General features: G+C 41.7%; 1 protein-coding gene across 11 annotated transcripts in view; it reads left to right on the top strand.

Moving 5' to 3' along the window:
• Positions 1-22,814, top strand: part of hook3 (hook microtubule-tethering protein 3) — a 110,719-nt gene that overhangs the window by 66,447 nt on the left and 21,458 nt on the right. For 7 of the 11 annotated variants that reach the window (XM_038792596.1, XM_038792591.1, XM_038792597.1 and 4 more), the window contains exons 12-21: positions 462-572; positions 890-974; positions 1,095-1,164; positions 7,476-7,616; positions 9,882-9,969; positions 12,122-12,127; positions 12,289-12,323; positions 17,346-17,428; positions 17,744-17,844; positions 18,395-18,499. In XM_038792596.1, coding sequence (XP_038648524.1) covers positions 462-572; positions 890-974; positions 1,095-1,164; positions 7,476-7,616; positions 9,882-9,969; positions 12,122-12,127; positions 12,289-12,323; positions 17,346-17,428; positions 17,744-17,844; positions 18,395-18,499 — 825 coding nt within the window. The other 4 variants (XM_038792592.1, XM_038792589.1, XM_038792598.1 and 1 more) reach the window with 2 other exon arrangements.

The following is a 22,814-nucleotide window of genomic DNA, read 5'->3' as shown; positions in this document are numbered from 1 at the left end:
CACCAATCACGGACAAGGTTTCTGAATGTTAGGTGTTTTTATATTGGTTCCCTGACTACTCCAAATCACAGTCTTCATTGTTTTCAGTGAAATCATCGCAAATCATTCCCTGTTAGTAAAACCATGCATTAGGCTGTCGGGTATGAAAAGCCAGAACTTTTCCTATAAAATAGAGAAGCACTTGAACACACACCCAGCCTTGTCTTATTGTTGTAGAAATTAGCAATTTAGTGATAACAAGAGTTATTACGATGTGCTTAGCCACTCTTATCTATTTTTGGATTGAAAGTTCAGTTACTTAGATTGGATTTTATAAACTCAATTTGCCAAATGCCTGTGTACAGCAGTCAAGTTGCTGTCTCTGATTTATAGAATTTGTAGAATTTTAATTGTCTGGTAGTAATTGAGCAGAGATATTTTAAATAATATTCTAAATTCTATTCAATTTTTTATCATTGTAGGTTGTTGAACTTCAAAATAGGTTGTCTGAGGAGTCAAAAAAGGCAGACAAAATGGAGTTTGAGTATAAAAGACTGAAGGAAAAAGTGGATACTCTTCAAAAAGAAAAAGATGCAAGTTCCATTTAATTTTAGATTTTGGTAACAAATTCTGACTTCTGAATTTTATTTGAAACAAAGGTCTATCACGGAAGGTTATTATAAATTTAATGTGACACTTGTTTCCAGTAATCTTTTTTACCTTTGTTTTTACAACCAACCTATAGAAATTGAATTGCAACATCAGTTTTCTGAAAATTAATATTCACAGTACTAGTCCTAATGCTCAAAAGTGAGACATATTTATAGATGGGGGAAATTGAACTTGCAAGTAAACAAAGTTTTGTAATGTTCTAGTCTGTATTCTACCTAAAATTCAAATATTTCTACAGAGGTTAAGAACAGAGAGAGATTCTTTAAAGGAGACAATTGAAGAACTACGTTGTGTTCAAGTGCATGAAGGCCAACTTACAGCCGGTCTGTAGTAAAAGCTTTTATTTTCATTTGCTTTAGATTATTGTCTGAATTATTTAGTATTTGATGCAACCAATTTAATCCTGACATCATAACATTAAGAAATCTTTGTATTTCGGATAGGACTTATTCCAATGAACAGTCAAGAGGCATCAGACAGTTTAGCAGCAGAGATAATAACACCTGAAATCAAGTAAGTAAAAGAGTGCAACATTTTTAAAATGGTCACAATATATATTTTCAATAGTGAATTATGTGATTTTAATATAGGCTTGAAAGGAGTTTATATGAATCTGTTATGTTCAATGCTATTTCATTAGTCCGACCTTTGACTGGATCTATACCTTAAAATTCCTTTATTACTATTAGATTAAAGGGCAGTATGGGGGCCCAGTGGTTAGCACTGCTGCCTAAGGCGCTGAGGATCCAGGTTCAATCCCGGCCCCGGGTCACTGTGTGGAGTTTGCACTTTCTCCTTGTGTGCGTAGGTTTCACCCCCACAACCCAAAGACGTGCAGAGCAGGTGGATTGGCTACACAAAATTGCCTCTTAATTGGAAAAAAAAAAATTGGGTGCTCTAAATTTAAAAAAAAAGAAAAAAATTATTATTAGATTAAAAGAGGCGTACAATGCTCCAAAAAACTGTTGAAAGTCTGAGAATTGAGGGTGTTTTAGAAACCAGCAAAAGGCCATCAAAAAGTTGGCAAAAAGAGAGAAAAAAAGAATGAGAGTAAACTAGCCAAAAAATATAAAATAAGGATTGTAAGAGCTTTAATAAGTTTAGAAAAAGGAAGATATAAGCTAAAATTAACATTAGTCTCTTAAGAGTTAGAGACAGGAGAGATTACCATGGGGAATGAGGAAATGGCAGAGGCAATGAATAAATATTTTGTCTGTCTTCACAGTAGAAGACGCAAGTTTCTTACCAGAAATAAACGGTAGCCTGGGGACTAAGAGAGAGAAAATGAAAGAAATTCATATCAACAGAGAAAAAGTATTGGAGAAACTTACAGGACTAATATCCAGCAATTCCCAAGCATGTAATGGTGTATACTCCAGGGTTCTAATAGAGTTGCTGCAGAAATATGATTTTCCAATATTGCTTAGATTCTGGAATTATCCCATCAGATTGGAAATTGGCAAATGTTACATCCACTTTTCAAGAAAGGAAGGAGAGAGAAGACAGAAAACTACAGGACAGTTAGCCTAACATCAATTTTCTGGAAAATGCTGGAATCTGTTATTAAGGAAGTATTAGCAATGCACTTAGAAAAGCATAGTATGAATAGAATATATCAACATAGTTTTAATAAGAGAAATCCTGTCTGACAAATTTATTAGAGGTTTTTGAGGATGTGACTAGTCGGGTCGATAAGCAGCAATGCAGATGTAGTGAAACAATGTTAGTGTGGAGAGATGATCAGTTAACATATAGAAAGCAGAATGTTATGATTCCAGCTGATACTATTGGACACATCAAATCCCAGGGTGGACAGCACGGTAGCACAGTGGTTATCACGGTTGCTCTACAGCAGTGTTCTTCAAACTTTTTTTCCGGGCACCCATTTTTACCAACCGGCCATCCTTCGATCCCAACCGGGCCAACCTTCGCGACCCACGCCGGCCGACCTGCGCAACCCATCATTTTCTCTCACCTTGGTTGCTGCTGACAATAATGGAGGAAATGGTTTTGGGTCCCTTTGGCCCTCGTACACGCTCCTCCAATGGAATCTGTTGGATGAAGGTGAAGCCTTTCAGTGTCGGAAAGTATAGAGTCTCCATCTGTCCAAAGTTTTGCATTTCTTTCCTGTAAAAGTTTATCAAATAAAACCCCCCTGAAATTGTAAAAAAACTCAAAATGAATAAAATAAAATAAAAAAATAAAAATTTAATGAATAAAATAAATGAATAAAACCCTCCCGAACTTGTAAAACTAAAATCTGCGATCGTTTAAAAAAAAAAGCGGCTGCACTGCGCATGCGTGCCCGATCATCGGCGTGCACGCGCATAGTTTTACACATGCGCGCAAGCTGTGACTTTTTTTTTTAAAAAGCAGGCGCACTGCGCATGCACGTCAATGATCTGGAATGCATGCGCAGTGCGGCCGCATTTATTTTACATGTTCGTGGCCATTTCGAAGGCCGCTTGCAGCCGGCGTTGTTAAAAGCCAGCTGCTGCGGCTGTTGCGAGCAGATTTGCATGATATGGAGCGCCATGACGGACAGCTCCGCGACCCTCCCGACACCCACTCGCGACCCACGCGTTTGCCAATGCCTGCTCTACAGTTCCAGGGTCCCAGGTTCGATTCCCGGCTTGGGTCACGGTCTGTGCATAGTCTGCACATTTTCCTCGTGTCTGCGTGGGTTTCCGGGTGCTCCGGTTTCCTCCCACAGTCCAAAGATGTGCAGGTTCGGTGGATTGGCCTTGCCATGCTAAATTGCCCTTTGTGTCCAATAAGGTTAAGAGGGGTTACTAGGGTTACGGGGATAGGGTGAAGATGTGGGGCTTAAGTGGGGTGCTCTTTCCAAGGGCTGGTGCAGACTCTGGGCCAAATGGCCTCCTTCTGCATTGTAAATTCTATGTTCTAACCTGGCCTGATAGATTCTAACTTCTATATTTTGTTTAGAAACGTGGAACACCGAGGACCCAGGTTCGATCCAGGCCCCGGGTATCTGTCCGTGTGGAGTTTGCACATTTTCCCTGTGTCTGCATGGGTCTCAACCTTCACACCTTCGCATGTTGGGTGGATTGGCCACGCTAAATTGTCCCTTAATTGGAGGGGGATGAATTAGGGGTACTCAATTTAAAAAGAAAAGGGGCTGATTGGTTGACAAGTTGACTTTGATCGTGGCGTCACCAGGCACCAAGGAACTGTTATCTCCCAGGCCTATGCCTGAGCACGTATCTTTTACCTGAAGAGAACAATGCGTATGAATATTTATTGTTTCTAAAACGCGTTAAGTCATTCATATTGTGAGCCTCGCTGATTATCTTTTTAAAAATAAATTTAGAGTACCCAATTAATTTTTTCCAATTAAGGGTCAATTTAGCGTGTTCAATCCTCCTACTTTGCACATCTTTGGGTTGTGGGGATGAAACCCACGCAAACACGGGAGAATGTGCAAACTCCACATGGACAGTGACCCAGAGCTGGGATTGAACCTGGGACCTTGGCGCCGTGAGACTACAGTACTACCACTGTGCCACCATGCTGCCCCTCGCTGATGATCATTAGAACATAGAACATACAGTGCAGAAGGAGGCCATTTGGCCCATCGAGTATGCACCGATCCACTTAAGCCCTCACTTCCACCCTATCCCCATAACCCAATAACCCCTCCTAACCTCTTTTGGACATTTAGGCCAATTTATCATGGCCAATCCACCTAACCTGCACGTCTTTTGGACTGTGGGAGGAAACCGGAGCACCCGGAGGAAACCCACGCAGACATGGGGCGAACATGCAGACTCCGCACAGTGATCCAGCGGAGAATCGAACCTGGGACCCTGGCGCTGTGAAGCCACAGTGCTATCTACTTGTGCTGCCCAATCTTAAATTGATTGTTCAACTATTACCACACTTCGGATTGTTCAGCAAATGCTGTCCAATCTCAAAATCACATCTAGTGCTCGGCATTATGTTTTGAGTTTTGCAAACATGGGCTTGTTAAGTGCAGTGTTTTGCCTTTTGTGAACAGCTGCAGGGATGTGCTGTTTGATGTAATATGCTAGTTGGGGTTTATGGCCTATGTTCCTGGCATCGCACTGACACTGATATTTATATACCACATTATTAATTTGTGAATATTTATGATACTCATACTTATCATACTTACGATACTAATTTGTGAGTATTTATTACTCATAATTTATGTACGCTCTTCCTTCCCAAATGCATCACTTCATACTTCATCTGACGTGTGTCTGTCCATTTTAATAATAATTTATTTACTTTGGTTTGGAAAGTGCTATTGAGTGAGCCTTGATGAGTTGCTGCAGTGCATCCTGTAGATGGTACACACTGTTGCCACTGTCCATCAATGGTGGAGGGCGTGAAGATTTTGGGTGGTAGGTGGGCTGCCAATCTAGTGGGTTTTGTTTGCCTGTATGGTATCCAACTCCTTGAATGTTGTTGGAGCTGCAGTTTATCCAGGCAGGTGGAGAGTATTCCACCATACTCCTGACTTGTACCTTGTAGATGGTGGACAGACTTTGGGGAACGGGAAGTGTTACCCTCTGTAGAATTCCCAGCGTCTGATCTGTTCTTGTCACCACAGTATTTATATGGCTAGTCCAGTTCAGTTTCTGGTCAATGGTAACTCCCAGGATGTGAAAAGTGGAGGCTCAGCAATGGTCATGCTATTGAATGTCATGAGGAAATAGTCATTGCCTGGCACTTGTGTGACACGAACATCACAACTCGTATCAGCTCAAGCCTAATTGTCCAGTCATGTGAGCTGCATATGACTGTTTCGGAGGAATCATGAATGGTGCTGAACATTGTGCAAACATCCCCGGATAGGCGCCGGAATGTGGCGACTAGGGGCTTTTCACAGTAACTTCATTGAAGCCTACTCGTGACAATAAGCGATTTCCATTCATTCATTTCATTTGTGACCTTATGATGGAGAAGGTTGTTAATGAAGCAGCTGAAGATTGTTGCACCTAGGATACTGGCCTGAACTGCTGCAGCCATGTAATGGGATTGAGATGATTAACCTCCAACAACCACAATCATGTTCCTTTGTGCTAGGGTTGACTCAAACCAGTGGAGAGTTTTCCCCCAATCCCCGTTGATTCCAGTTTTGCTGGAAACCACATTCATGCAAATGCGGCCTTGATGTCACCCTCACTTCACCTCTGAAGTTCAGCTCCTTTTTCCATGTTTGGATCAAGGCTGAAATTAATCAGGAGCTGAGTGGCCCTGGTGGAACCCAAATGGAGCATCAATGAGCATATTATTACTGAGTAAGTGCCACTTGATAGCATTGTTAACAACCCCTACCGTCACTTTGCAGATAGTTTTTTAAAAAATATTTTTATTGAGATTTTTGCCATTTTAGAGTTAACAAAAGAGATCATCCCGTATTTACATAGGAATAACCTTCCCCTTTTATGGATGGTCGCTCTCCTCCCCCTGCTGTTCAGGGGTTCCCTGGGCGTCATGGATGGTTTTGCATTTTTCCTGGGTTTTGTTTGTGTCGACCCTAGCAGAGCCCTTGGTCGTGAAACTGGTTCTGCTTGTCTGCTGACTAAAATGGACTTTTCCGCCCCGGTGGGGTGGGGGGTGGGGGGCTCCCCTCCCAGGTCTGGGGTGGTGTCCCTCCCCTCCCAGGTCTTGGGTGGTGTCCCTCCTGGGACCAGGGTGATGCCATGGTAGCTTTTCTGTCAGTTCCTCTAACATCATTAATCCGTTTTGCGTTCAGAAGTCCCACAGAGTCAAACCCCCCCCCCCCTCTTAAAGGTGGCGCCCATCATGGCTGGCGCGAACCTGTGATTGCTGCAAATGGGGGCCATAGTCGACATTTCGGTTCGGCCGAAGTGCTGTCTCGTTTGGTTCCCGGTTCGGAGTTGTGCCTACCACCACTAGACTTGTTGAATACTTGGCTGGCAGGGATGGGAACGCAGTTGTGGCAAGGGCTCAGAGAGTATTCTCTGTGCAGGATCTCTCCTCCATCCTCACCCATTCCGTTTTCAGTTCTTTCACCATCCCCTGACCTTTTCTGCTGTGGCTGCCCAGTGGTAGTATTTTAGGTCTGTGAGGCCCCCCCCCCCCATGCTACTTTTATTTCTCTGTGGGACCATTTTGGGGGTCCTTGGTCCCCCCCCCCCCCCCCCCCCCCCCCTCACACACACAACGCACGCGTGCACAATGTCATGATCATTTTGTCGACCGAGTTAAAGAAGGCCTTGGGGATGTAGATTGGTATAGATCTAGACGGGATCTAAACTTTGCCGAGGACCACCTGCATGATGGCCAGCGCTTCCATCACCGCTGCTTTGATTTCAACTTTTATTTCTTCCTTCAGTTCTTTCGTGAGGAACGTCTTCCAACCATCCTTTGGGGGGCCGAGTTTGTCTTTCGGGTCGCTGGTCTCCCTCTCTCGGGTGTGTCCAGGTCTCCCCGCCTCGTGGATCCACCAACCTACTTACTTCTCCTGTCCTTTACTGCCGATTTTTGTTTATCTGCGGCCTCTGGAAGTGCTGCTTCCCGGCATTTCTGCTAGTCTTTGTGTTGAGGGTGAGGGTATGTTTTGGTCATTTTCTGAGGGCTAATTTTGACTGTAAGTGCCTATTTTCTTGTCCTTCGGAGGAGAGCCACCTTGTGTGCGATTGCTCAGCACATTCTCGTCACTGGAAGTCCACTTTGCTGATAATTGAGAGTAGTCTGATGCTGTAATTGGATGGTTTGGATTTGTCTTTTATATGATATTTTATTGTATCTTTTATGAATTAAGTTACTGAAGATGTAATGTGTGAATTAAAATTATTTTCCTGTTTTAGGGAAAAACTTATCCGGCTGCAACATGAAAACAAGATCCTGAAGTTGAATCAGGAAGGATCAGATAATGAAAAGATAGCTTTACTACAAAGTTTACTGGAGGATGCCAACAGAAGGGAGAGTGAACTGGAGACAGAGAATAGGTAGGAAACAGTGCAATGATGACTTGCTGTTGTACATAGAATTTACAGTGCAGAAGGAAGCCATTTGGCCCATCGAGTTTGCTCCGGCCCTTGGAAAGAGCACCCTGCCCAAACCCACACCTCCACCCCATCCCCGTAACCCCATCTAACCTTTTTTTGGACACTAATGGCAATTTAGCATAGCCAATTCACCTAACCTGCACATCTTGGATAGTTTGCACATCTTTGCACATAGTTGTAACCCACTTCTCAAAAATGATTTATATGCACAAACTCAGAGCATGCACAATATGTAACGGCAAGATTGTAACAGTTATCAAAGGGAAAAGCCTGATACTTAACGTTGAATAAAAGACAACAGAAGCTGTGCACTGGAACTGCTTTTCTACTCTTTTTTTTTTTTTCCGATCAGGTGGATTCGTTTTTTGGGGTTTGAAATGCTTTTAATTTCAAAATCAAACAATTTGTTAACAACCACAAAGCCGTACCATTTCAATAGCATTTTCATAAAACTAATTGAGTTGGATTTCAGAGGCAAAGCAATGCTGTTGTCTGGTGTACCTATGGAACAATTGTGTTATTGCTGCATCAGAATTTTGCCACCATAGCCAGTTTCTGGTCTGTATGAGGTAGCCAATAGAGATTAGAAGCTTGGTAACAGGGAGATGGACAAGCATATCTGGTATTTCAGTTTGTCAATGCATTAGCTCTAGAAATGCATTTATTAATTAAGTTTATAATGTACAAGGAAATGATGCAATTGAATTAATTAACAATGATACTAAAAAGCAGTTTTTCCTCTTGATGCAGAACAGAGAGGAAATGCGAAGAGAGATCCATTGCATAAACACAAAATGTTACAAACACTTAGGGTAGACAGCCTCTGGGGAGGGAACAGTAAGTTGACATTTTGGATGTGGAGCATTTATCCATACTGGAAGATGCTACAGATCAACAGCATTTTAAAAAGGAACAGAACAAAGGGGCATAAATAAGAGCAGGCTTTATGGCTGTTTGAGCCTGCTGTGCCATTCAATAGGATTATACCTGATTTTCAAGCTTAACAATTTCCCCACATGATTCTCGTGTCCCTTGATTCTCTTAAAGTTCAAATGTCTATCAGTCAGCATTGAATGTACCCAATGACTGTGTACCTACAGCCGTCTTGGGTAGAGAATTCTAAAGATTCACAACCCTCTGAGAGAAAAATATTTCTCCTAATCTCAGTCAGAAATGACTGGCCCTTATCCTGAAACTGTGCACCCTGGTTCTACACTCTCCTACTTGGGGAAAGGACCCCCCTGCACCTACTCTATCAAGCGTACTTAGAACCATATGTTTCAATCTTGTGTCATAGGACAACTTTCTCATACCAGATATTAACCAGTGAACCATTATTGCACCCTACTCTAAGGCACACTTAAGAATAGGGACCAAATCTGTGCACAGTACTCTAGATTTGGTCTGAGCAAAGCCCTGTACAATTGCTCCAATATCCTTTATTCTTCTATTCCAGTCCCCTTGTAATAAGGTTAACATACCACTCCTAATTCCTTGCTGTACCTACATTTTAACTTTGTGTTTCTTGTACAAAGATGCCCAAATCCCTCAAACACCAACGATTAAAGATTTGCACCATTGACAAAATATATTTTTCTATCCTTCCAACCAAAGTGAATAACCTCACATTTCCCACATATGCTCCATCTGCCACCTGCTTATATGCTGACTTAACCTGCTTGTATTACTTTGTAGACTCTTGTGTTCTTCTCATAGCTTATTTCCCCATCTAGCTCTATTGTCATGTACTCCATTAGCTGTAAAACACTTTGGGGTATCTTGGTCAAGAAATAAATTATAAATCAGTTTATTTATTTCTTTAGTGGAAATTATGTTGCTGTACATTCTGGGCTATGATGGAAAAAATGTTTTTAAAAATCCAATGCTGTTTAAAATATTGCCTTCAGTCTGTTGTGCCAAGTGAATGAGGGAGATCAAATGAGATGGAGTGCCCAAGAGGTGATGGAACAAACGATAAGTAAGTTGAGACATGAGATCAGAAACGACAAAGGAGGATGAATTAGTGGGGGTGTAGGGCAATGATAAAACCCACAGGGAATAGTAGAAAGGAGCTAAGATAAAGAAAAGTGGTAGCAAGACGAGCAACAGCTAACCCAAGAGCAGCAAATGATATGGTACGGGGAGGGAGCCTGGTTCACAATTGTATTTCATAACTTAAATTATTTTTTAATCTTTTGTTAAAAGACTAGCCAATCAGAGGATTTTGGAAATACAATCTCAGGTTGAAGAACTTCAGAAGGCATTACAAGATCAGGGCTCAAGAGCAGAAGATGTGAGTGTTCCTCCAGTGGCAAGCATTTTATTTAATAATGCATCAATGCCGTGCTCAATAAGCAGGAGTTTATTTTTTAAAATGCTTAACTAATGAACAGCAAGTCTTTTAAATGGTTTTAAATACTTGCCTATGCTATTTTATTTGTATCTCCAATTTATTTCCCCCCCCTTTTTTTGACTTCAGTGTCGTGCGGCATGCCAGTTCATAAGACAAGCATCACCTTCTGCATCATTACTAAAGTTGCTGTGTTGCCTATCCCACTAATAGGTTATGAGAATGACATGGAGTAACTATCTAGGTTTCTTTCCCTTTTAATATCTGCTTTAGCTTGGCAATACCTCATAAACTGGCTGGGAACTGAAACTCTAAAGACCACGACTTACCCCATTAGTCTGAATGCTCGCCCAAAAATGTTTTGCTACATATACTTGACTGTAGTAAATGGTGGTAGAATGCTTCCAATTTTGCAGTCAAATTCTGGAAAAAAGGTTCTAAAAACTTGCATATTCTTTTATATTACTGATGAAAATCATTAAGAAAGAAGGATAGTGAGTAAATCTGCAAGTGCCCATTTGTTAAAAGAACTCTTTTACAGAAATTAGTAAAGTACAAGATAATTTTTTCGGTTGTAAAGATCAGCAACCAATGGACACAATTCCCATTATTAATTTATTTCTCAATCTTAGACACTGGCAAGCAAGCACAAAATCCAAGTAGGGGAACACACTTATCCAGGAAGGTACCGTGCACTGGGTAATCCAGTAATTTTAGAGCTTGGGACAAGTTCTTAAAGCTGGGTTATTTATCTTGTATTCATTATTTATATTCTGTTCGTTAAACATCGCAATGAAAACTTCAAAACAGCAACAACAAAAGTTATGCTCCGCAGGACTTGATAACTTGAGGCAAAGAACCTATCCAGATTTTTGGAGGGGGAAAAGAACACTGATTCGTTGCTATGGTCCCAGAACTCATGATAACTTCCGAAGAGAACTAAATATTACAATGAGGAATAGACCAGAAGGCAAACAACTGTTCTTTTTTAAAAATAAATTTAGAGTACCCAATTATTTTTTCCAATTAAGGGGCAATTTAGGGTGGCCAATCCATCTATCCTGCACATCTTTTGGGTTGTGGGGGCGAAACCCACGCAGACATGGGGAGAATGTGCAAACTCCACACGGACAGTGACCCAGGGCCGGGTTTCGAACCCGGGTCCTCAGCGCCGCAGGCAGCAATGCTAACCACTGTGCCACCGTGCTACAACTGTTCTTTTTAACTGTAAAAAGTTCGACTGAAATTTTGAACATAAACGTAAGCTGAAACTGTTTGCAGGCGCTCCTGAATTTTGGAGAAAGTGGAGTTAGGAATCGACCTTGGGATCGTAAGGAATGCTTAAAGCACTACCAATGAGAGAGTAGCCATTGTAGGCATTAGCTAAAAGTGAATTACAACTGATGGCCTCCTCGTTTCCCCTAATAACAAAATTAGGCTCCTGTGGAATACAGCGTCTAATTTGGATATCTCTATTAGAATAATTATTTGAGTTCTTTCTTTCATTGAAAATGTTGAAATACTTTATACCAAAGGCTAGCAGACATCTGCTTTCAACAATTATTCGACGGCTCTCTTATATTCTTAATGAAACTTTATGAAATTAGGAGAAAAACATTGAATTTTCCACAAATAGATTAGAGTTTTTAAAAACATTTGATTCCAAATCTTGTTACATTGAAAAAGTTTAAATTAGGCTGCATATATTTTCCCTTTCTGTCTTCTGTTTGTAGTTTCAGCACTAGTCAGACGCTCAGACGCTGCTGCTCATGTAATGATCAGAAATGACAGCCTGTACTTGTTTCATTTCTGTGAATGTCATTTGTGTTTTAGTGTGGAAACTGGAGCCACTCATAAGCTTGAAAACAATGTGGATATTAAGAGATATGTATGAATAAAGTTCTCCAGATCAGGAGAGATGATGGAGCTGCCACTCATATCAGCTGCGAAGACAGACAAAACATTCATGTGCCACAAATTAAGAGGCTTAAATTTTTCTCGTTCATCTGTTACTGAAGAGTTTCTTCTGCTGGCTGGTGTTTTTGCTTCCTACTAACATGTTATCTCTGTTTCTTGGCATGACCATCTGCTGTAGGCTATTGTGAGTATGCCTTCGTTTAAGTAACATCTTACATTGCCAACAGCTAGCATGTACTAATATCAAACAAATATTAAATCTCTTAACACAATTACATTGTACACCAGGATGCATTTGGAGCTTAATTTTACGATTGTATTTTGTATGTTTGTATCTTTTTGCAGTCAATTCTTCTGAAAAAGAAACTGGAAGAACATTTGTAAGTATATATTTTTTTTAAAAAGCTCTGGTCAAAATGCCCGTTGACCAGGTATTTTATCATTCGCATATAGGGTATTAGCACAGTGGTTTAAATGATTTTGTTAATTTTTAAAAGAAATTATCCGACCCCATAATCCCCCAAAATGTTCATTATTAGGCTGTGGAAATTTCAATTGAAAATGTTTCCAGTGGATAAGTGTTCCGAGTCGATGAATAAAACCTCTTTTATGCGGCATTTCAGTGATTAGAAGGCCAAAATCTTGGACTGTCACTACTGACACTCCAATGAACTTTCAACTTTCCCTATCATTGACAGATGAACTGGGAGGCAAACAAATCAGGTTGCATCTTCTCCATTCTGCTCTGACAGATTGACAAATGCATGAGTGTTTTGTGGTTAATGGCATGCCATTCTCAACTAAGCAAAGTTTTAAACAAAAAGGGAATCTGGATGCATTACCAATAAGAAAATGTTTGAGGGGCCAGTGAAATCTTACCGCAGTCTGCAAATTTCAAAAGTATATGTGATCTGTTTGTGTTAGGAGCATGATATATTGTCTAGGACTGATTGCAAATGTTATTTCTGCCAAACAAAACAGTTAAAGCTCTATTAAGGTGGCTCATTGTTCAATGAGGTCACACAGGGTAACATGCAGTGTAAGATAAATACCTACAAATCTACAATGAGAGTATTCAGGAAATCATAAAAGGACACTTTGGACACAATGGGAACAAATGGCACAATGGGAACAAAGTAGAAGGGGTCGAGAGCTTCATATTTTTAGGTGTACAGATCACCAACAGCCTGTCCTGGTTCCCCCCATGCCGACACTAGTTAAGAAAGCCCACCAATGACTACTTTCTCAGAAGACTAAGGAAATTTGGCATGTTAGCTACGACCCTCACCAACTTCTACAGATGAACCATAGAAAGCATTCTTTCTGGTTGTATCACAGCTTGGTATGGAGCCTGCTCTGCCCAAGACTGCAGGAAATTACAAACGGTCATGAATGTAGCCTAGTCCATCACGCAAACCAGCCTCCCATCCATTGACTCTATCTATAATTCCAGCTGCCTCAGAAAGGCAGCCAGCATAATTAAGGACCCCACGCACCCTGGACATACTCTCTTCCACCTTCTTCTGTCAGGAAAAAGATACCAAAGTTTGAGGTCACGTACCAACCGACTCGAGAACAGCTTCTTCCCTACTGCCATCAGACTTTTGAATGGACCTACCTCGTATTAAGTTGATCTTTTCTCTACACCTTTCTGTAACTACCATTATATTCTGCGGTCTCTCCTTCCCTATGTACGGTATGTATTGTTTGTACAACATGCAAGAAACAATACTTTTCACTGTATACTAATACATGTGACAATAATAAATCAAATCAAATCAAAAAACACTCCAACCCCCTCCCACTACTCCATACAATGCACTTCAGATAGAGTCATAGAATTTACAATGCAGAAGGAGGCCATTTGGCCCAACGGTTCTGCACCAGCTCTTGGAAAGAGCACCCCACTTAAGCCCACAGCTCCACCCCATCCACATAAACCAGTAACCCCACCTAACCTAAAGGCAATTTAGCATGGCCACTCCACCTAATCTGCACATCTTTGGACTGTGGAAGGAAACCGAAGCACCCGGAGGAAACACACGCAGACTCGGGGAGAACGTGCAGACTCCGCACAGACAGTGACCCAAGCTGGGAATCGAACCTGAGGCGCTGGAGCTGTGAAGCAACTGTGTTAACCACTGTGCTACTATGCTGCCCATCTCGATCTTGTAAATTGTAGAATTTTTCTATGGCTTGTAATGCAAACTCGAGCCATGTTCAAACTTACACCAAGTCCCATTCATCTGTCACCTCTGTGCTCGCTGACCTAATTGACTCCCAGTTGAGCAACGTCTTGATTTCAAAATTCTCATTCTTGTTTTCAAATCCCTCCATGGCCTCACACCTCCCCAGCTCTAAGCTCTTACAGCCCCACAACCTTCAAAAATATCTGCTCATCTCAAATTTTGGCATCTTGAACATCCGTAATTTTAATCGTTTTGGCACTGGTGACCATTTTTTAGTTGCATAGGCCCTACGCTCTGGAATTTGCTCCAATCCTCTCATCTGTACCTTGTTTTGCTCCTGGATGATTCTCCTGAAAACCTACTTCTTTGACCATGGTTTGATAATCTAACATAATATCCCTTTGTGTGAATGACATGGAGGTCATATTTTGTTTTATAATTTGTGAAGCACCTTGAGACCTTTTATCATGTTAAAGGTGCAATGTAAATAAGTTGTCAATTCGGGAGAAAGAGATAATGTGGAATGGTTGTTTCTTTTCTGATCACGTACCAGCCTCCCTGAACAAGCGCCGGAATATGGCGACTAGGGACTTTTCACAGTAACTTAATTTGGAGCCTACTTGTGATAATAAGCGATTTTCATTTTCATTTCATTTTTTCAGTTGGGTTTCTTTATTTTAAAAGTAGACTATTAAACCTCAGCACAGTAGATCCTGCAAAGTTTGCAATCTTGCCAATGTGGAGAAGAACAGCGACTTAAAAAAACATCCAGTGAAAATCAAACACCCCCCACCCCGTATACCACTGGATTGTTTCATTACATTCTACCTTTGAAATGTATTATTGTAGAGCCAGAGGAAATAATAAAACTGGAAAAGATGATTCAAATCTATCTATTTGCTCCTGAGGTTCAAAAGTTTCAACAGTATGGCTCGTATTGCAAACATTCAGATGCTGATTTTTGTCTTCTGCACACTTTTGCGTAACACGGTTGCGCAGTGGTTAGCACTGCTACCTCATGGCACCAAGGGTACTGACTGTGGAGTTTGCACATTCTCCCCATGTCTGTGAGGGTCTCAGTCGCACAACCCAAAAGATGTGCAAGGTTGGTGTATTGGCCACGCTAAATTGTCCCTTAATTGGAAAAGTTTTTAAAAATGAAAAAAACACTGTGTTTTAATAACTGTCTTCTGCACCAATTTAGCATAACCCAGGGCTCATGAACATGTGAAGTGGGAGCAGGAATAGACAATTCAGCCTCTCGAGTCTGCTCCACCATTCAATACGATCATGGCTGATCTAATCGCGGCTTCATCTCCACCTTCCTGCCTGATCCCCAAAACCCTTCATCCCGTTACTAATTAAAAACCTATCTATCTCCTCTTCAAATTTGTTTAGTGCTCTGATGTCCACTGCACTCTGGAGTAGAGAATTCCACAGATTCACAACCCTTTGAGTGAAGGAATTTCTCCTCATTTCTATTTAAATCTGCCACCCCTTAGCCTGAAACTATGGCCTCTCCTTCATATCAATGCATAAGATGAAAACTTCCAAGCTCATTCTTCTTAACAGTGAGAAAATTAGAAGACTAATAGAACTAAGTTAGGCAAAACATTATAGAACCTAATAATGTCTTTTTAAATTATTAATAATACTGAAAAATCTTGTTTCTTCACATTTTCTGTCTCCATGATCTTGCTTTCTATTGCACATCCAAACACATTTTTGTCAACTTTGACATACCTATATTCATATTTCTATAATATATTAAAAATCTTAACAGCTCATTCTTCCTGTGTCCAGAATTTTACATACTATTGACATGTTTTTATCACAATGTTAATGTCTGAAATAATTTAGTCAAATAGCATCAGATAACAGATTTCACTTTTGCATAATTCAATGTATCTATGGAATTGTGCTTTCGCCCTTTAACACTGTCATTAAAGGTTTTACTTGAAACACTTAGATACCTGAAAACATGTGGATTTGACATTTTGCCAAAGTTGTTACACAGAACTGATTTTGTTTTGCTGTGGTCTGTGCATGTACAGTGGACCTAATTTCTAGGAATGCATTTGACAATTAAGTAAGCTGTAGTGAAGGAATAACTTCAGCTTCCGCAGTTTCTATTCAGTTAGTTTTCAAAATTATTTGAGGAAAAATAGAGACAAATTGCAAAAGCTTTGTGGGTGAAGTTTATAAGGAGAGGTTATATTTGCAAGACCAACATCCACGATAAACATATTAATAATCTTTAGTATCCCAAGTAGGCATACATTAACACTGCAATGAAGTTACTGTGAAAATCCCGTAGTCGACACTACAGCACCTGTTCGGATACACTGAGGGAGTATTCCGAACGTCCAATTCACCTAACAAGCAAATCTTTTGGGACTTTTGGGGGGAAACTGGAGCATCCGGAGAAAACACACGCAGACACGGGGAGAACGTGCAGACTCCGCACAAATAATGATCCAAGCCGGTATTCCAACCTGGGTCCTGGTGCTGTGAAGTAACAGTGCTAACCACTGTGCTGCCTTGTTACCCATGTGTGAAAGAGAAAAAAATTGACAACTGATTGCAGACTCGTTGAAATGGTTGAGTTCTGTAAATTTCAAAAGGGAATTAAACCCAGGAGACATCATGTTAATAAATTAATTTTCGAAAGAACTGTATTTTCAAAACCAACTAACAGATGGTTAAAAAGACAGACAGCAATCTTTGATTTGAAAACAAAGAGTCTTTGAGAGAAAAAGATAGGAAAGGAAGGTGAGCAGAGAAAGGAAACTGTAGAGTTAAGGGTGTCTTGTGACTTCCATGTACCTTTTGGATTAAGTTCGGGTGACCTGAAGGAGAGTGTAGGAATACAGAGCTTGAGTGGGTAGGTTAAAGAGGACAATGTGTGGGAATGACAGGTGTGAGAATGTAATATAAAATGCATGTAAAGGTTTGATTACATTTCTAGCAGTTGACCTGCTGTGGTGTTCATGGTAAGTCAGTAGATGTTCCGAACTGAGGGCATACTGGTATTACACTTTACAGGTGTGTTCTAAAATTTACATATTTGGTTCATTATTTCTTCAAGATGGTATATATTTCAGAATAACCCCTAAAATTGCTTGATTTTCAAATGTTGAAAATAGTTTTGGGCTTTTCAGCACCTCAGCAGTGTCATTTCTATGTATTCTGCAATTATGTTGGATATTTCAGAGAGAAGCTGCATGAAGCCCACACTGAGCTTCAGAAGAAACGAGCATACATCGATGATTTGGAACCAAAATACAATAACAGCTGTAAGTCTTTTTTAATATAATAATTAATTAATTAATCCACATGTTAATAAATTCAACAGCTATTCTTGCTAACCTTGTCAAAGCAATAAGTTGCTTAAAATGTATACATGCTCAAACACGAGCATTTGTTTTGATATCTATCATATGGCATACTAGTAATCTTATATTTTACCTGTCATTACTGAAAGTGCAGCTGTACAATCTTAATTTATTATTGACATTAATTAGCTTTTTGAAAATCGCTGTAATTTTGCAATAATGTACACTAACATCAATTTAATAAGGCTAATTTAACTACTCCCTTGCCTAATACAGCTCAAAAGATTGAAGAGCTTCAAGAAGCCCTGAGAAAGAAAGATGACGATATGAAACAAATGGAGGACCGTTACAAGAAGTATTTAGAAAAGGCTAAGAGCGTGAGTGTAATTTTTTTGAATTTTCTTGAAGTTGTCTATCATAGGGCTTCCTGAAATAATTTTAAATGACTGTTATTGCAATGTTGGTTGTTGATTGAAAGTTTATTTTGCACACTGTGTTAAAGTCAGTCGTGCTTTAGCTGTGAATCACTATTAAAATTACAATCAGCTATATTAGCTCTTGGGAAATCCATGTTCATCAACAGAATTAGCATGCCGTCGTGACAGAAGGAATGAGTAATTTGAGCCACAACAGTGTTTAATGTGGAGGTAAAGCATGAGCGAGGGAAGGGTTGGCAAGTTAATGGGATCAATGGAAGAGACTGCCAATTACATCATTATGAAAGGATTGTGGTGGACGATTGTCTATCACATATTGCTTTACGAAGTAATCGACACCCCAATCTACCATGACCTGAGGCTCTCTATTTTTAGCACCACCATCTTTGAGTATAGTCTTTTCCCTCAACTATTTCTTAAAGCTTTCAGTGTTCTTACGAGTTACTACACACGCATTTATGTCAATAAATAAAATATGCTCTTCCTTTAGGTTATCAGAACCTTGGACCCTAAACAGAACCAGGGAGCCGCCCCAGAAGTTCAATCTTTGAAAAACCAGCTGCAAGAAAAGGAGCGAATGTTGCATTCCTTATCGGTATGGCACGTAACACTTGTCAAGAATTTTCAGTCAACTGAGCATATAATTACCAGGTTCTGGTCAACACGCTACTCTGAGCAGGTCTGGTCTGTTTTCAGGAAGCTAAATATTGCGTATCCTCATACATTTTCATTTGTTTACACTGCCAACATTGACTGTCATTACAGCAGCTTACATTTATATAGAATTTACAGTGCAGAAGGAGGCTATTTGGCCCATCGAGTCTACACCGACACTTGGAATTAGCACCCCACTTAAGCCCGCACCCGTAACCCAGTAACCTCCCCTGACTTTTTTGGACACTAAGGGCAAGTTAACATAGCCAATCCACCTAACCTCACATTTTTGGACTGTGGGAGGAAACCGGAGTACCCGGAGGAAACCCACGCAGACACGGAGAACGTGCAACCTCTGCATAGCCAGTTACCCAAGCCAGGAGTCGAACCTGAGACCCTGGAGCTGTGAAGCAACTATGCTAACCACTATGCTGCCCTAAGACGTCTATAATGTAGCAAGATGCCAAGGTGCGTAATTTATTGGACCCCCAGCAGGGTCGGAGAATCGCCTGGGGCCGCCTAAAATCCCGCCCCCGCCGTGGCAGAGATTCTCCGCCACCCGGGAAGTGACGGGGGCAGGAATCTCGCCACTCCGATCGGAGAGGCCCCTGCGGTGATTCTCCGGCCCAAATGGGCCGAAGTCCCGCCGCTGGGAGGCCTCTCCCGGCGCTGAGGTTTAAACCACCTCTGGAACGGCGGGATCAGCGGCGCGAGCAGGCCCCCGGGGTCCTGGGGGGGTGGGGGGTGGGGGGCGATCGAACCCCGGGGGGTGCCCCCACTGTGGCCTGGCCCGCGATCGGGGCTCCCCACTCAGACTCCGGGCCAGTGCCCTGGCTGCACTATTTTCCTCTGCGGCCGCCACGGCCTTCGCCATAGCGGAAGCGGAAGAGAACCCCACATCGTGCATACGCCGGTAGTGTCGTCAGCGGCCAGCTGCCGCTGACGTCACTGCCGGCGCATGCGCGGACCGGCGAAAGCCTTTCGGCCAGCCCCGCTGCCGGGGGCGCCGGTTTTTTGCGCCGGTCTTCTGGTGGCAACCGCTCCGGCGCGGGGCTGGCCCCCAAAGGTGGGGAGAATTCCCCACCTTTGGGGAGGCGCGACCCCTGAGTGGTTGGCGCCACTCCCCTACTCCGGGACCCTCCGTCACGCCGGGTAGGGGAGAATGCCGCCCAGTGTATTTAAGTGCACTGTTGCAAAATAGCTAATTGAGTGAGAAGAGCATGGTAGCATTGTGGATAGCGCAATCGCTTCACAGCTCCAGGGTCCCAGGTTCGATTCCGGCTTGGGTCACTGTCTGTGCGGAGTCTGCACATCCTCCCCGTGTGTGCGTGGGCTTCCTCCGGGCGCTCCGGTTTCCTCCCACAGTCCAAAGATGTGCAGGTTAGGTGGATTGGCCATGATAAATTGCCCTTAGTGTCCAGAATTGCTCTTAGTGTTGGGTGGGGTTAGTGGGTTATGGGGATAGTGTGGAGGTGTTGACCTTGGGTAGGGTGCTCTTTCCAAGAGCCGGTGCAGACCTGATGGGCTGAATGGCCTCCTTCTGCACTGTAAATTCTATGATCTATGAAGAGAGATTGCACATGTGACCAAAGTTTGAGAAGTGGATAGTTTGAGGAGCAGATGAGTATAGGAAGTGCAGGTGTGAAGTAAATAAGGAAATCAAAGAGAGGCCATGGAAAAAGATTAGCAAGTAAAGTTAAAGAAAACTCAAAGATGTTTTACCAATTTATTAATGGTAAAGATTAGTTAAGGAAAAAGTGAGACCTATCAGAAATTAAGACGGGAATTTGTGTGTCGACGCAGAGGCTGTGGGAAGAGTTTCAAATGAATATTTTGTCAGTGTTTACAAAGACATTGTATATGGCAGGCATTGTAGTCAAAGAAAACACAGATATTGGATGTTATAATCATAAGAGGAAGTACTGGAAGGGTTGGAATCCTTGAAAGTTGATAAGTCGCCAGGGCCAGATGGATTTTTCCAAGGCTACTGAAGAAGGTCAGGGTGGAGATAGCAGGTGCTCTGAGGATGATTTTCCAATCCTCCCTAGATACAGGGGAGGTACTGGAAAAATGCAAATGTGGTTCCATTATTAAACAATTATTATCTAGTTAGTCTTATTTCAATAGGCAAATTAGTAGAATCAATCCTGAGACATAGGATTAACTGTCACATAGAAAAGCATGACCTAATCAGGGAAAGTCAGTATGGATCTGTTGAAGGAAGGTTTTACCTCACAAATTTGATTGAATTCTTTGAGGAAGTGACAAGAAGGGTTGATGGAGGTAGTCAGTGGATGTTGTTTACATAGATTTTACCAAGGCGTTTGACAAGGTCCCACATGGCAGATTGGTCAAGAAAGTGAAAGCCCATGGGATACAGGGCAGTGTGGCAAACTGGATAAAAAGTTGTCTTAGTAACAGGAAACAAAGGGTAATGGTCAATAGCTGCCCTTGCAGATGGAAAGTTGTTTCAAGTGGTGTTCCACAGGGCTTGGTGTTGGGACCTTTATTGTTTGTCTTGTATATTAACAATTTGGATGTAAATGTGGGGGGGGGTACAATTGGGAAATTTACAGATAACACAAAGATTAGCTGAGTGGTGGAGAGTCTAGAGGATAGCTGTAATCCCCAAAATGATATAGATGGGTTGGTGGAGTGCGCGATAAAGTGGCAGAGAAATTTAACATCGAGAAATGCATTTAGGGAGGTCAAACAGTTATAGGGAGTACACAGTAAATGGGAATATACTAAAAGGGGTAAATGAAGTGAGAAATCTTGGGGAACAAGTACAAAGGTCCCTAAAGGCAGCAGTTCAAGTAGACAAGGTTGTAAAGAAAACATATGGAATACTCCCCTTCATTGGCAGAGGTGTAGAATATAAAAGTAAGAATATAACGTTGGAATTGTATAAATCATGGGTGAGGCCACAACTGGAGTATTGTGTGCAATTCTGGTCACCCACATTATAGGAAGGACGTTATTGCTGTGGAGAGAGTGCAGAAGAGGTTTATAAGAATGTTGCCAGGGCTAGAAAAGTGTGGCTACGAGGAGAGATTGGATAGGCTGGGTTATTTTCCTCTGAACAAATAAGGCTGAGACTTAATTGAGGTGTAAAATCTATAAGGGTAAGAGATAGAGTGGACAGGAAAAATTGTTTCCCTTGATGGAGAATTCTAGAACCACAGGACATAGATTCAAGATAAGTGGCAGAAGGTGTAGAGGGGACATGTGGAAAAATCTTTTTATGCAGAGGGTAGGGGGGAGTCTGGAATTTGCTGCCCGAGTTGCTGGTGGCGACAGAGACCCTAAATTATTTTTAAAAGTACCTGGATCAGGACCTTAAGTGCTGTAAGCTACAGGGCTATAGATCGGGTGCAGGAAAGCGGGATTAGAATGGGCACCTGGCTGTCCTCGGGCTGGCATGGACAATATGAGCTGAATGGCCTCCTGTGCTGTATGTTTTCTGTGATATCTGAATGGTTGATTCTTGATTTGGTTTCACAACCCATTTCAAAATCAAAGTCCAACCATGATGTTGCAAACTTTGTAGCTGATAACTTGTGGGCTAGCCCCAGAGCTAACCATTAAAACCCCAGGGTTGACATATAAATGGCAACCAAAATCACTAATATTTTTTAGGCAATTTGCTATCCTTGCCTAGTCTGGTTTACATGTGAAGGCCACACAATTATCAATGCAAGCTCCCTTTCTAGTGCCACTCACACCCAAGAACAAAAAAAGTAGTGTTGGAAAGAATGTAGGACGTGGTTAGCACTGCTTCCTACGGCTCTGAGGATCCGGGTTCGATCCCAGCACCGGGTCACTGGCTGTGTGGAATTTGCACCTTCACTCTGTGTCTGCATTGGTTTCACCCCCTCAACCCAACGATGTGCAGGTTAAGGGGATTGACCACGCTAAATTGTTCCTTAATTGGGAAAAAAATAATTGGGTACTCTAAATTTATTTTAAAACAAGGAAAGAATGTGGGACGATAGCGTGGGAAAGGAAGTTATTGATGAAGTGGAGTTGAGTTGTAATGGAAAGAATTAAGCAAAATTAGAGGTAGCCGCAAGAAATAAATCTTTGTGACGGTCTGGATTTTAGATTTGAAGCTTAACTTGTGACAAAATACTAAGGATATTCAACTTTAAGGCTGAATATGAGTAGGTATCCAGGAAGGAATATGTTACTGGGAAAAGCGTGGAGCTTTTAGCAAGTACAAAACATTATGGTTTTGGTTAACAAGCATCAAAGTT

The sequence above is a fragment of the Scyliorhinus canicula genome, chromosome 3 (assembly GCF_902713615.1).
Source record: "Scyliorhinus canicula chromosome 3, sScyCan1.1, whole genome shotgun sequence".
Classification (NCBI taxonomy): Eukaryota; Metazoa; Chordata; class Chondrichthyes; order Carcharhiniformes; family Scyliorhinidae; genus Scyliorhinus; species Scyliorhinus canicula.
This window is presented reverse-complemented; position numbering and strand designations above follow the sequence as displayed.